The sequence below is a fragment of the Chaetura pelagica genome, unplaced genomic scaffold (assembly GCF_000747805.2).
Source record: "Chaetura pelagica isolate M959 unplaced genomic scaffold, ChaPel_1.0 scaffold453, whole genome shotgun sequence".
Taxonomy (NCBI): domain Eukaryota; kingdom Metazoa; phylum Chordata; class Aves; order Apodiformes; family Apodidae; genus Chaetura; species Chaetura pelagica.
The window spans coordinates 4,932,021-4,945,467 of NW_009952879.1; the positions used below are offsets into that span (position 1 = coordinate 4,932,021).

General features: G+C 45.3%; 1 protein-coding gene across 1 annotated transcript in view; it reads right to left on the reverse strand.

Annotated features, from left to right (window-relative positions):
• Positions 1-681: 681 nt before the first annotated feature.
• The window catches only part of CHD2 (chromodomain helicase DNA binding protein 2), a 55,371-nt gene continuing 42,605 nt past the window's right edge, over positions 682-13,447 (reverse strand). The window contains 14 exon segments of the mRNA XM_009995348.1: positions 682-1,015; positions 1,113-1,362; positions 1,731-1,944; positions 2,482-2,581; positions 2,982-3,160; positions 4,578-4,712; positions 5,903-6,043; positions 6,796-6,924; positions 7,247-7,369; positions 8,684-8,834; positions 8,971-9,109; positions 9,752-9,891; positions 10,952-10,993; positions 12,469-12,644. Of these exon segments, the coding sequence (XP_009993650.1) occupies positions 682-1,015; positions 1,113-1,362; positions 1,731-1,944; positions 2,482-2,581; positions 2,982-3,160; positions 4,578-4,712; positions 5,903-6,043; positions 6,796-6,924; positions 7,247-7,369; positions 8,684-8,834; positions 8,971-9,109; positions 9,752-9,891; positions 10,952-10,993; positions 12,469-12,644 (2,253 nt within the window).

A 13,447-nucleotide genomic window follows, 5' to 3' on the forward strand; every position in this document is an offset into this window, starting at 1 on the left:
CGGAAGATCCCACACACCTTTTCTGTTGCAGGGACACAACAGCATTCAAAGCAGAGCCAGCTTTTTGAAATGGATAAAGACATGGAAATGATAACACAGCCAGGAAAGCGATGGCTTGTCACCAGCATAGCTCCAACTGCTTTGGAGTCACTCTGCAGGAACATCAAGTCCCTCTTTCAACCAAGTCTGGCTGCTGAGGGACTCTCCTATCCCTCCTTGAATATATCCTCTCATTGCCCTATGCTGGCTACACACAAAGCCCAGTTTACCCCCAATCCCACAGCAGCATCTGTCACGTAACATCAAGTCAGAGCAGGCACACAGCCTTCTGCACAATCCTAAGCAGCATCGATCCGCCTTCTCAGTTTGGGGCAACACTGGTTGGGGAAATTTCCCTTGGGTCCATCAAACTGGAGAAAACAAGGACAAAAATAAAACAAAGAACAAGGTAGCAAGGCTGGTTCCAGAGTTCATTGACAAAACAGGGAAAAGGAAACAGGAATCCAAACAAGAATGAAGAACTAGGGAAAATCTTCCTCCACCTTCTCCTCCAACATCCTCCTTGACCCAGTAAGATGATAGCAGCATGTTCAGTGTTTCTGGTTGCTGGCTTGGAGAAACCAGCCACTGTTGCATCAAACCAAGTATCTCAGTCATGCACTTCTCCCCCTCTCAGTCCCTTTATGCTTTACGAATGTTCCAGTTATAATCTGGATTGTTCTTCTGTTCTAATGACCTATCCAGAGGTGACCTGTGATCAAGAGGTGACTTAGAATCGTGGGGGGACTTCTGAGAGGGGGGTGAGCGAGGGTCCGACACTGCAGGGTGAGGTGGAGGGAGAGGCTGTTTGTAATCTCCCGATTTGTCTGTGTGGAAGGATCTGTAGTGGTCTGAAGGTCCTTGGCCATGGTATCCCATGGGTGGCCTGTGATCAGACATCCGTCGGAAATCCTGCTGGTGGTAGTTCTGAGGTCTGAACTCATCGGACCGTCGACGCTTGGAATCGTGGTGGTGCCTACAGAAAGAGAACAAAGGGATGGAGATCAGTTCCCCAAGGCAAGCCTGGCACTGCAGCCGGGCACACCCTCCTTTCCCAGATGGAAGGGAATTACCTGTCATAATAATCTCGGTGGCCTCTGTGGTCTCGGTCACTGTTGTACTGTTCGTATGGCCTCTTGCGGGAGAGGTTATTTGGTCTGTAGTTCCCAGAGCTCCGGTGGGGCTCTCCACGAGACCGCCGGTCCCCGTAGTGGTGGTCCTTGTACCAGTGCTGCTCATACTGGTGGTGCCGCTCCCCGCCCCACATCTGGTTGCTGTTGCCGCCGTAGTTGAATTTTCGATCCCTCTGCCATTCTCCTCGGTCTGCGGTGAGAAAAGCACCACTAAGTGTCCCTCATCCTTCAGGTTAAGCCCATTACTGTGCTGAATTCTCTAAGAAATTACAACTCTTGCTGTGCCCCTTCAAGTCTCTCCTCCCTAAACTATGTGGAACTAATTTTATTCCTTGAATTTCTTTACCATTCTTCTAGCAATTCGTATTCTGTCCTGTTCTTTTACTCCCCTCACCACTTTGTCGTCATATTTTCTAGTCCAGCTAGTACAGTGGTAATTTGTCTCCTATCCCATCACCTTTAAACCTGACCAGCCCCAAGATCCAGAAGGATCTGTGTCCAAGAGCAAAAAGCCATTAGGTGAGAAGAGATGGTTTCTCCTGGCTTGCCAATGCTCACCTGTGTTGCTGAAATGTCTCTTGTTTGGATGGCCATAGTTGTCACGGGGGTGCCCGTGCATCTGCTGCTGGGCGTGAGAAGGGGGCAGGTGGATCTTCTGGGAATGAGGGTTGTGAGGCACATGAGACTGGGACATCACAGAATCACGGCTGGAGCCTGAAGGCTCTGGGCGGAATGGCTTCTTCATGCTTGACATGTCCTCTTTTTTCTTCTGCTCCTGCAAGGTGGAAGAGAAGGTTACAGCTCATCTGCTCTTTCACCAACAGATTCAGACGGTGCAAGCCACGGCCTTGTCTGTCAGGCTCTGGATTTTTCTGCAGATCCCCCAATGCTGTAAGGCCACCCAATTCTTTGAAGACTTGTGAAGCAGCTGTGCCCAAGGATGGTATTGATGGCAATGGTACTAACATGCTGGAGGACAAGCATGGTTTTGCCCCACGCAGCTCTGCTTCTGTGTCCTATCTCTACAGGGCAGCACTCCCAGACTCTTCACTCTAAAGATCAACTCAACACAACACACCAAACAAGGCTTTTCCTTGGTCAGAACAGCCAGTACAAAGTGACCAGTGTTGTTAGGTGAAGGAGAAATGGCACAGGAAAGAGGAAGAAAATGCAATCAGATGCTTAGATGCTAAGAAAACCAGACTGCCAACAGTAAAGAAAGCCCATGATAAGAGGCAGAAAGTACTGACAGTTCAAGTGTGACAACTTTTAAAGATAGCAACAGGAGGCAAGGCACTTCAGATCTCACCTCCTCTTCCTGTGATCTTTTCTTATGAGCCATCTTGTAGAGTTTGTGCAGTTTTCTGGCATCAAATTCTGTGAATTTTGACACAAATATCCATAGGTTCCTAGAAGGACATGAATATTTTACATTAATTGTTACATCAGCAGTTTAGCTGCCAACTGCTTTCAAACAAACCTCAAAACGATTCTACCCTCTCTGGAAAACAGTCTCAACCTAGCTCAGGACAGTATAATCAGGAGAGCAAGAATGAAGTTATTCAAAGTAAAATAAAGAGGTTTGCACTGGTTTATCTAAACTAGCTCTGAAATCAATCTAAGTGAAACCAGCACAACTTGCAGACAAAACCCTCATCCAAGACTGGTCATGGACTTCGTAGGCTAGAGAACGCAAGATTTCACAGGTTATGAGGCAAATGGCACATGCAGCCACATAAAACCCATGAGCCTCTGACTGCCACTTTAAAATATCATGGATCAGCCAGAGAAACCAAAATGATCTCTCACCTTCTCCATAGCTTGATATGATCCTGGTCAGTGTAGGCTTTAAGGCACTCAGAGATTCGGTCCCCAATTTTTAGGAGGCAGTTGCGTGTGTGCTCCAGCTGCTCTTGAACTGCCAGTCCCTTATCAGGCTTATCAAGTTGCTTCAGTGCTTTTTTGACTGGTCTCATCCTTTCCTTGCACTTGAAAAAGCAACAGAGAGCAAAAAGGGGTTCATTTGGCAGAGGGCTCTACCCTGTTCCCTTCTTCATCCAACAGAGCTGGAAAAAGTTCACTAGCATGAAATATTAGCCTTCTCTGACCAGTAAGACAAGGAGAAATCAGTTATGGAAATGGCTATTTCTTACACATGCTGGAGAAAATAATCAGGAAAAGATGAGAGGCTCCCCACCTCCACTGCTGCCCCCTTTTAGCTGGGAACAATTTGCTTTGCAAACCATCATCACTACACAGGGTTTGCTCTCGTATTTCTCCCCCAGCAGGCAGCAGTGTAACCCAGCTCTAACATGCTGAACCAGCAGCCCCAGCTGAATGGGTGCTCACCCAACAGCCTCCCTGTCCATCCCCATCTGTGCTTGCTTTAATCCACCACTTTTACCAAAACTGGAAGAGACAGAATGAAAGCACCACCTTTTTCAGCTGTGCTTATCTTCCCTGTGCACAGACAGTAAATCAGGTTTCTACTGCCCAACTGGACCTTTCATGCATCACAGAGGAGAATTTTAAGAAAAAAATCAGACAAAAATAACACAGGACGTAAAGCAAATACACAGATTTGCATTTAGTGAACTAGTTTTTTTTTTTAAGTGATATTTCAGCATTTCCCTGTGCAAGTCAGGACAAGGACAGTCTGTCAGGACACCTCTGACTAAAAGGCTACTCTTACAATGAGCCTTGCATGCATGTTTTCTGCAGGACCATTTACACAGCTAAAGCCTCTGTACTTCCTACAGCCATACAAGGTCACCTTCAAAGCTCTCCTGTATTTCCCTGCCTGGAAGATCGATTTAATCAAACCCAAGGCCTTTCTTTTTTACTACTGCATTTTTTTTTTTAAGTGATATTTCAGCATTTCCCTGTGCAAGTCAGGACAAGGACAGTCTGTCAGGACACCTCTGACTAAAAGGCTACTCTTACAATGAGCCTTGCATGCATGTTTTCTGCAGGACCATTTACACAGCTAAAGCCTCTGTACTTCCTACAGCCATACAAGGTCACCTTCAAAGCTCTCCTGTATTTCCCTGCCTGGAAGATCCCCAATGGCTCCTTGGCTTCTACAGGAGGAAGACTGCCACAGGAGAGAGAAGTAGAAGGCTGCAGGGTCTTCTGTAGCCCAGGGCAGTCAAATTAATGGTGGGAACTTAACAGCTGAAGAAGAAAGCCCTTCATCTCAGTTGAGATGCTGCCCTCTCCTGCACCCTGGCTGGCATTGCTGGCCTGGCACCCCTGGCAGAGGGAGGAGATGAACGTGCACTCATGCAAAGCTGAGTTTTCACAAGAGTCATCTGAACTCCTTAACAGTGCAGTTGCTTGGTGAGCATCGGGAGATGAAAGAGCTTTGAAGTTTCTGCCCTCCCATCTCCTGAGGAAAATACTCACTATGCTGAATGTTTCTTGGTCCAGATCATCATCCTCGTCTTCTCCAATGGGGATCGGTTCACTCCCTGCTGTAATGTGGACGGGACCTTGTGATCTCTTCCCTTTACTTCCAGATTTGGCTTCACTACCTTTAGGCTTTACAAGGACAAATTGCACACATCACATGATGAGCCAAACTGCAGGATCCCAAGTGATCCAACTAACAACCTCAACACTATTGTTACTGGCAGTTGTTAAACCTCGGGCACTGCTCCTACAACTTTCCTCCCAAGGTCTCCAACTGTTTAGCTGCAATGCCCTTATTCAGCTTTATGTCATCCCTGAGGGATCAGAAAGAAGTCAGAGCCAACATTTTGTACATTAATATAATATTCATACTAATGGACAGAAAACCATTGTTGAAGACTTGGAAGAGAGGTTAAGCTAAAGAATAGATACCCCTTGCAAAGGACAGAGATGAGAATAGTCTCATGTCTACATGGATCTGCAACTTCATGTGGCATCTCTAGTCCTCAGAGTCTCATGGCCTCAGGCCTCATGGCCTGTTAGTGTAAATTTTGAGTTATATGGTTTATCTGCAGTCAAAGCCCTTTAGAGTCAAAGTCATACCAAAAGTCACTGGAAAACAAACTTCCTTCTATATGTGCAACAAAACTTCTTGGCTTGCACTTATGACACCAGTGTCATAACACACTGGGCATGCAGTACGTACCTGTTCCTTGTACAGGTACCTCAGGTCATTGTTACAGAAGCCTTTACTCCCCCTTCCAATTTGAACCCAACACCAGGGCTGTTGTACCCAAAATTCAAAAGACATTTTAGTCCACAACATACTATTGATGTTGAAACCTTCCGGTGAGTCCTGAAGCAACAAGGACAGCTTACAGCCTTGATGGTGTGGACAGTTGGGTTATTTGGGGCGAGTTTAACTTAAAGGGGAATACAGACATGGAGCTGCCAACTCTGTGATAAATCACAGCTGAATGGAACTTTGATCTGAGTGCTCCAGGCTCTTCCTCCTTTATTATTTAACATCAGCTACTTGGCCATATCAGACATAGGGCCAGCTGTACTCTAAAGGCAGTCTGACAAAATCTATTCCTTTTTGCTCACATTCCACCAAGCTTTAGGATATATTGCCTTTTCTACTTTTTATTGCAGCTCTTCACAATAAGAATTCAGGAGGGCAGAAAAAGGATTAACACCTCACCCCACAGTGTTTCATTGATATCTCAGAGGACTTTCAATGAACCTAAGTCTCATGGCTTGCCCTTCTGCTCAGAGACTTTCCTATCTCTTAAACTGCACCTGAGAGCACCACATACCTTCTCTTTCTTGTCTTTTCCCTTCTTTTTCTCTTTATCGCTTTCTTTTTCCTTCTTGCTGGTTGTCTGTTTTTCCTTGTTCTCTTTGTTCTCTTTCTTTTTCTGTTTCTTTTTCACTGGGCTTTTTTCCAAGCCATCCTCCTAGAAAATCAGTCACAGTACAAAGTTGGAGTCCTTCACCTCACATAGGCTTTCTTCCATAAAACTTACATCCTTGAAACACAGGCAGTTTTTGAGGTCCATCCAAATTTGCCCTCGCACCTCTTTAACCAGACAGCAAGCCCTGCTTGACCAGCTGCAATCCACCCAAGCTTGACAAAAGGGTATTAAAACTAGATGAGCTCCACTCTGTAACTAGCTGGCAAACTATAGATAAGCACTGCTTTCCTGTGGCAGCTGCACTGGAGAACGCTCAGCCCCTAAGCTAGATACTGATCAGCACAAGAACAAAAAGCCTTAGACTCCAAGCCAAACCACTCAAAGACAGAAGGTTTTCTAAGCAACAGCACGACCTTGGTAAGCTCCAGCTTCACCACTGGTTTACATACTGAAAAGGAGAGGGAAACAATTCTTCTTTCTCTCCTTTGTAAGGGCAAGAGACTTTGTCCTGAGATAACCTTCCCTCCAAGTCAGTATGTGGATGTGTGTGGCCTTTCTAGGATCCCCCAAAACACAGCACTAACCTAAAAGAGGGGGTGGAAAAGGTCCTTCTTTCACCCTGAGAGTTGTATATTAGTTTTTGTGAGTTTGCCAGTCTCCTGTGGGAAGGCACTCTGCAGCTCTCCCCTGCCTCCACAGGGTGTTTGCTAGGGGTGCTTCTCAAGGTGAGTTTCTGCAGTAACAACACAGCTTAAGGAAGCCTGGAAAAGCTGCTGGCCACCAAGTTGACTCACCTTGACTTCACCTTCTTCTGACTGGTTGTCTGAGTGCCGAGGAGAGGAGAGTTCATTCCCATGCTCATCTTTGACTTTGGGAGCCTTGTTTTCTTTCTTTACTCGTGGTTTCCTCTTCTTTAGCTTGCCCTGGTGAAAACACAGAACAAGTCAGGGCAAACAAATAGCTACAGCTACTTCCTGGGGACATACTCCATCTCCTGAACATCCTGCAAACAGCTGCAGATCCTGCAGGGTGGCAGGAAACTTGAGGAGCCTGAGTCCTTCAGTAAGTGTCATAATTACCCGCCCCTTACTAATTATAATTTCAGTATCATGATACACTCAGACAACAGACAAGTCCATATCCCTTCATGCAGGTGATGTTCAGTGACCTGGAAACTCAGGCTGTCTTGTGCCATCAGCCAACCACTCATCCTGAAACCCCCAGAATCAAGCAGCCACAACTCACCTCTTCCCCATCTTTCATGTTTTCTTTCTTGTCCAAATCTTTCTTCAGCAGTTTCAGCAGATAATCAACTCGAGTCTGGAGCTGTTTTCCCTGAGGTTTCTTATCTGTCTCAACAGGTAGGATCTTTGATAAAGAAGAAAAAAAAAATACACCCACATGCACCTATCAAACCTTGACAAAAGACAGACACACTAGCAGCAGTTCTTCCAGGCCCAGCAAAGGGTTGGAGATGCTGCACCTTCTAGGGTAACAAGAAGGTTCAGTGGTTTCTTCTAGCTCCCACACAGCCTCCCCTTGTCTAGCCAAAAGTGAAGCTCCTAGCAAGCATCCCTTGGCCTTTTGCAGAAGTGAAAGGACCCCAAGGCAGCTCTCTGGATTCATCTCTGGATGATCTTCCTTCTCCATACGCAAAAAGAATAAACAAAATTTTGCAAACTACACTTAGAACCTCGAGGTGCAAAACCGAGTCCACTCCCCTGGACACATCAGATTTACTTGTGACAGCCATGTCACAGCAGGCTGGTCCCCCCTGGTCACCTGAGACATTGCTACAGAAATTACACAGATGCAGAATTTTTAACTGAAAACAAGGCTGCAAGGTGCCACTTTGTGGAGTAAGTATCTCAGCTTGCCAGTCAGGTTACCTTCACACTCCACTGGAAATTGGGTGGTGTGTCTCAGGCAATTGCTTCCATTGTAAACTGCCTTTCTGAACTTCATGTAGGTGGGCTCTTGGCCACAGTCTGATCTTAGCTAAAAACACCAGCAGGGAAGTCATGGGAATGTAGCCTATTGGCAGCAAAGCTGGGGCAGGATTCTCCATGCTCCTCAGTCCTGTGTTACAGTTCACTCTCCTTCCATTGTGCTGACACAACGGATGGTGCCTTATTTTTAACCTGGCTCGTTTCAACATGGCCCCCATAAACAGCTCTTAAGGGAATGACTGAGGAACAGAGGAACTAGATGGAGGCTTTCCAGCTGGCTATGCTGCCATAGCCAGTCATGTAACTATACCCTCAAAGCTAACACAGACCAGTCCTGACATAAGCAGTGTCAAACCTCTGAAAAATTATTTCCACACAGAATTTCAGACTCAGCTTCTTGTGAGATGCTCAAGGAAATATCAAGTCACAATTAAGCAACACACCCTCCTCTATACTATGCATGGAACCACACGTCAGCATGACCATTTTCTTCCTGCATCATTTCAGTGTGCTTCATATGGTAATGTTCAGAGAAAATTCACTGCCAATCAAATAACACAACTCTGCTTTCCATCAAGCACGCAACATTCCACGGAGGTCACTGTTTTCATTATTAATTATTATTATTTTTGGAATGGTCACAAACATAAACATCTGTTTTTGGAGTAAATAAAACATGTTCTTTACGAATATTGCAATGGGCCCAATACAAGCAACAAGCAAACAGACCTACCTTATCAGATAACTTCAATTCTGGATCTGTTTTTATGAGCTCCCAGTTGCCATAACCATGCTCATAAATTCCCACTAACAAGCGAGAATCCTCCTCCACTCCCCAGTCCACATCAAAATGGGCAGCTTTGACACGGCACGTCAGGCGGTACCTGAAGGCATTTCAAACATCAGCTACTTTTAATGCTGCAGAGGATAAAGCAAATCCAAGTATCTAGACTATTCTCTTTCCACTACAAAATCCAAACTCTGAGCCTCTTTCTGCATTGCCTACTTAGCCACACTCACTTCTTCCTTTCCTCTGGGTCTGTAGGAATGGATTTATGCAGCATTTCAAACTCCTCTTCATGCTGGATGATGGATTTCACATTGACCTGGACACCAGAAATCTTGATAGTAGGACCTCTTCTTTTTCCAGGTCCTTTCCCTGCTCAACAATAAAACACAGCAACTCAGAGAACTCTTAACAAAAAGAAGTGCCTCTGTAAAAAAAAAAGGCTAGACACTCTGAGATCAAGACCTTGTCTACAACCTCTTACTTAAGCAACAGGCTGTTTGTTCAGAAAGGCCTCAAAAATAAGTTATCTCTCACTAACTCACATACATCTGCAATAGCCCAGACCCCTGTATCTCCAAACCAACAGCACAGAAAAACATACAGAGTAACTGATGAAGCCAGCTCCAGGATAATTGTGGATCCAGCTTCACCATGGTGTACACAGCACCAGTTTGATTCCTAATTCCAGAAGCAGTTAAAATATGATCTACTTTGCCTTGTGGCCCAGCACTAAATAAGCTGATGACTTCAGCCTCTCCCCTCAAAACTGATGTTCAGCAGAAGCCAAGTGACCCAAATGACATTATCCAGGCTGAAGCAGAAGACTCTAGGGTTTCTCTCCATTGGTGAGCTGACTGCCAGACATGGGATAGTTAAGTCTGTGCTTGTTCTTTGTTTTTGAGTTGCAGTGTGGCATGTGTCCCTATCCAGCAGGGGAATGGTTTCCTTACCAGCTCCATGGAACACCCCCCAAAAACATTAACAGCAGCAGCACACAACCCTCTTGCTCACCTTCACCTGGATTTTCTTTCAGCTGCTCCTCGTATTCTTGCATTGCTGACACACAGCTGTTGTGAATGAGTTCTCCCAACCGTTTCAGATCAGCCACAGATTTATCCACCAGCTCAGCATCCCGGGCAATACACTCCAGCCTGGGAAAGGGGGAAAAAGAATGGCAAGTTTTGTATTTGATCCAGCATATCTGCTCCCAGGTCACCTCCTAAGCAATTGTTTCATAGCTTTTAGTAGTCAATGTTCTATACACCTGACTATGTATGAAACCTGCAGGAGTTGAGTTTGTGCAGGAAACAACCCAGTCTTTTTGTCACTTTAAGTCTTTTTGGTCTTTTTTTAGGTCTTACAGATGCAGTACAGTGCAGATGCAGTGTAACTGATCCAATCCTTTGCGTTTTTTAGTATTAAAGCAAAGGTGAGAACTGTCCTTCTTGGGCATAACAGGCACCCTCTGTGACTCTACAGTGTTCCTTTATGCTTTCCCAGTTCCGTATTAACTCCATTTGATGGTCAAAAAGCTGCCATCTGCTGTCCTTTTTGCTTGGCTGAAGTCAGTAATGTCAAGGCTCATACACAAGCCTTCTGTTTCACAACAGAGAGTACAACCAGCTGAAAAAACAGTCATTTCTCAGGCAGTGTATGCAGGGATCCCTGCCTCAGCTCTGAGACCTCAGCAAGGGCCTTCCAGAGCCAGCACATGCACCCATCTCCCTTCCTCACACAGGGGCACAGCACTCTTGTAGGGCTCTGCAGACCCCTTGGGCATGGTCCCCCCTTCCCTTCCAGAGGAATATGGTGAGAGAAAGATGCTCTGAATTCAGTCGGGAAACTAACATGCAGATAAAAGCTTGGCAAGCATTTTGAGTAGCATTTGCTGTTCGGGCAGCTGCTCCCTCTCCTTTCTAGGCAGAGTGAAAATACCCCAAGAGCCAGACCCTGCCAGCAGGATGATGCTGTGTACACAGCCCAGTGCCACTGCTGCTCCAGCTGCTTTTTGGCCAGCCTTCAGCAGTGCCCATCAACTGAGACATGAGAGATCGATGGCAGTGCCCAGGTTACTGATCACACCCCAGTGAGGCTTGTGCTGTCCATGGAGGCTGTACCAAACACCCACAGCAAGGTGGGCATGGCCATGCTTGGAAACACAACATCCATCCCTGTGATCACCCCCAGGAGCAGGGCCAGGCTGGGACTTACCGTTCAAGAGGGAGTCCAAACTTCTTGTAAGCCTTGATAAACCTAAGCAAAAAAAACAAAACCAAAAACTAAACCAGCTGCCATAAAAAGTAGGTTGAATATCAAAAATACACTTGAATATATTAATTACAACCTGCCACATTATCAACATTGCATTCCACACTAATTAGCTAAGCATCACTTAGGATTGGGAAGACTAATCCATTAGACCCCACAGAGAGTTTTGTGACCTTGGCTGGAGAAGAACACAACTTTATGATGATTACTGGATGTTTGACAGCTGAAGGGAAGAAAGAGGAGTCTCATAACTGTAGTGTAAAAAAAAATAATGAAAGAAAGCATTGGCTCACACCATGTTGGTAATTATTAACTTCATTTTTCCAAGAAGAAAAGAGGCACTAAATCAATGTCATTAGCAATTTTAACGCTCAGACTATAAGGGTAACAATCCATCAGAGAAAAGCCAAACGTGGTGCAATCCATCACAGAGGTTTGTAGACAAGGACTGGTATTTATTTTTGTGTCCTATTTTTATTATGAAAATCACTGCCATGATTAACACAGAACTTCAGGGCAAGAGTCAGACACTGTTGCTGCAACTGGGCAGTGCCTTGTGCTGGGAGTAGACCCAGTGGCTTCAACTACAGATGGTTTTTTAAATTAGTTATTTTTTCCCCTTCTTTTTTTTCACCTTGTGCTCTTTCAGCCTCTTTCTACTACATCACAATAACCTAAATGGTTGCTATAGTTCACATCACAACACCCCTTTCCTTCTCCATGGTTTCAGGGCTGGATATGGGCAGCTACCACAATCCAAAAATTCTGAACATCTCCTGTTTAAAAATACATCAACTCAGAGATGGTGAGTCAAGGAAAACTCACAACCTCTTCTGTTCCATCTTTGGCTGAACATCTGCACCAAGTCACAGGACAAAGCTCTTTGTGAAAGGTTCAAGTATTAGAAAATAAAGCAGAAAATAATGCTCTGGAATTCAGCTCCCAGATGACTTCCAAGGACACAGTGCAGAAGAGGACACATAACTGCTGGGATCAACAGGACAACCAGTGCTTTTCACAGGGTTATTTTGCCAGAGCTTTGCCTTTCACTTAAAGCTTAAATCAGCAGGACCACTGCCAGAAAAATATCAGAGAGGCCAGAGTCCTTGGCTTCTCCAGCTCTCGGTCTCATGGCACCCAAGACCTCGTGTCATATGGATTTAGCTCAATCCACTTGCCCTAGTAAGGTCAGTTACAACAACAATTAATTTCAGGAAGGTACCAGCTTCAATAAAGCCTGACTGAAGAAAATCCAGTCACTTTTGCATAGACAGGAATGTTCAGGTCATCAGCTGGGAACAAACTGAATTACATAAAGATGCAGAAGCTGCCCAAATGAACCAGCTCCACCTAAACCACTGGTGGGCTGCAGATGAACACCTCCTGGATTGATCTGGGGTTTTCTCCACCTGCATGGGATTTCTCTGTTTTCTGGACTGTCTCTGGTGCTCAGCACTGACCTCCTGATTTCAGCATCAGTAAATCCTTCCACAGTGTCTTTTCTCACGCTCCGAGGACGCCCCCTGCGCTTTGGTCTCTTCTCATCATCGGTATCATCAGTCTCACTTTCTGATCCAGATGATCTCTGAAGCCTCCTCTTAGTTTCTGCATCTGATTCACTGTCATTTGTCTGAGCCTGTATGTACCAGAAAAACAGCAGTACAGTTAACAACAGTTAATATGCCTACCTTTTCCAAGCCTCTGATGCAGTGGCACTATTTCATGTTCAGACTATAAAACACTTCCTCATCTCTTCCTGAAAAAGCAGAAGCCCAAAGAGGCTGCATATCCTTGCACTTCCAGCTAGTTATGGCTCTGGTGCTCATCTTCTCTGTAGAGCCTTCCAGCCAGCAGTTTCACAATTGCATTTTGATTTACTAAGGTATAAGATACATTAAAACACATTGATTACCACGGGTTTGTGCCACAGTCCCTTAGGCTGTTTGGAAAATCAGGACAACTCAGAAATTAATCTGCAATCATCCAATATGATGATTCACTTTAACATTCACTTTAATGTTTTTCCCCAGCTCAACCCAGAGAACAGTTCATAACCCCTTAAAGTCCCATATCCAAGAAAAGTCTCCTTGCATACTCTGCTTTCTGTTAGATTAGGGTAGATCCTGTCACCTAAAAAAGAACTTGGGAAGACACCATCTCTTTTGCCTGCAAAGGCCACATTGAGGCAAGAGCAGCCCAGGGAGCTAGAGAGCCCAAGGAAGAGAAACAGCCAGAAAGTGGCATAAACTGCAGTAAAATCTGCATTATACAATTGGAAGTTTCATTCTGTGCTCACTTCAGGTTCTCTTTATTTTGACTGCCAAAGATGACTTGTACCAAATCCAATGTGGGCCTTCACACTGCCTTGGAAACCGTGAGCCCGATGCCTGATGCCAAAAAGAGGTCAATGTGCTACCTCTGTGCTCTACTCCTACCCAA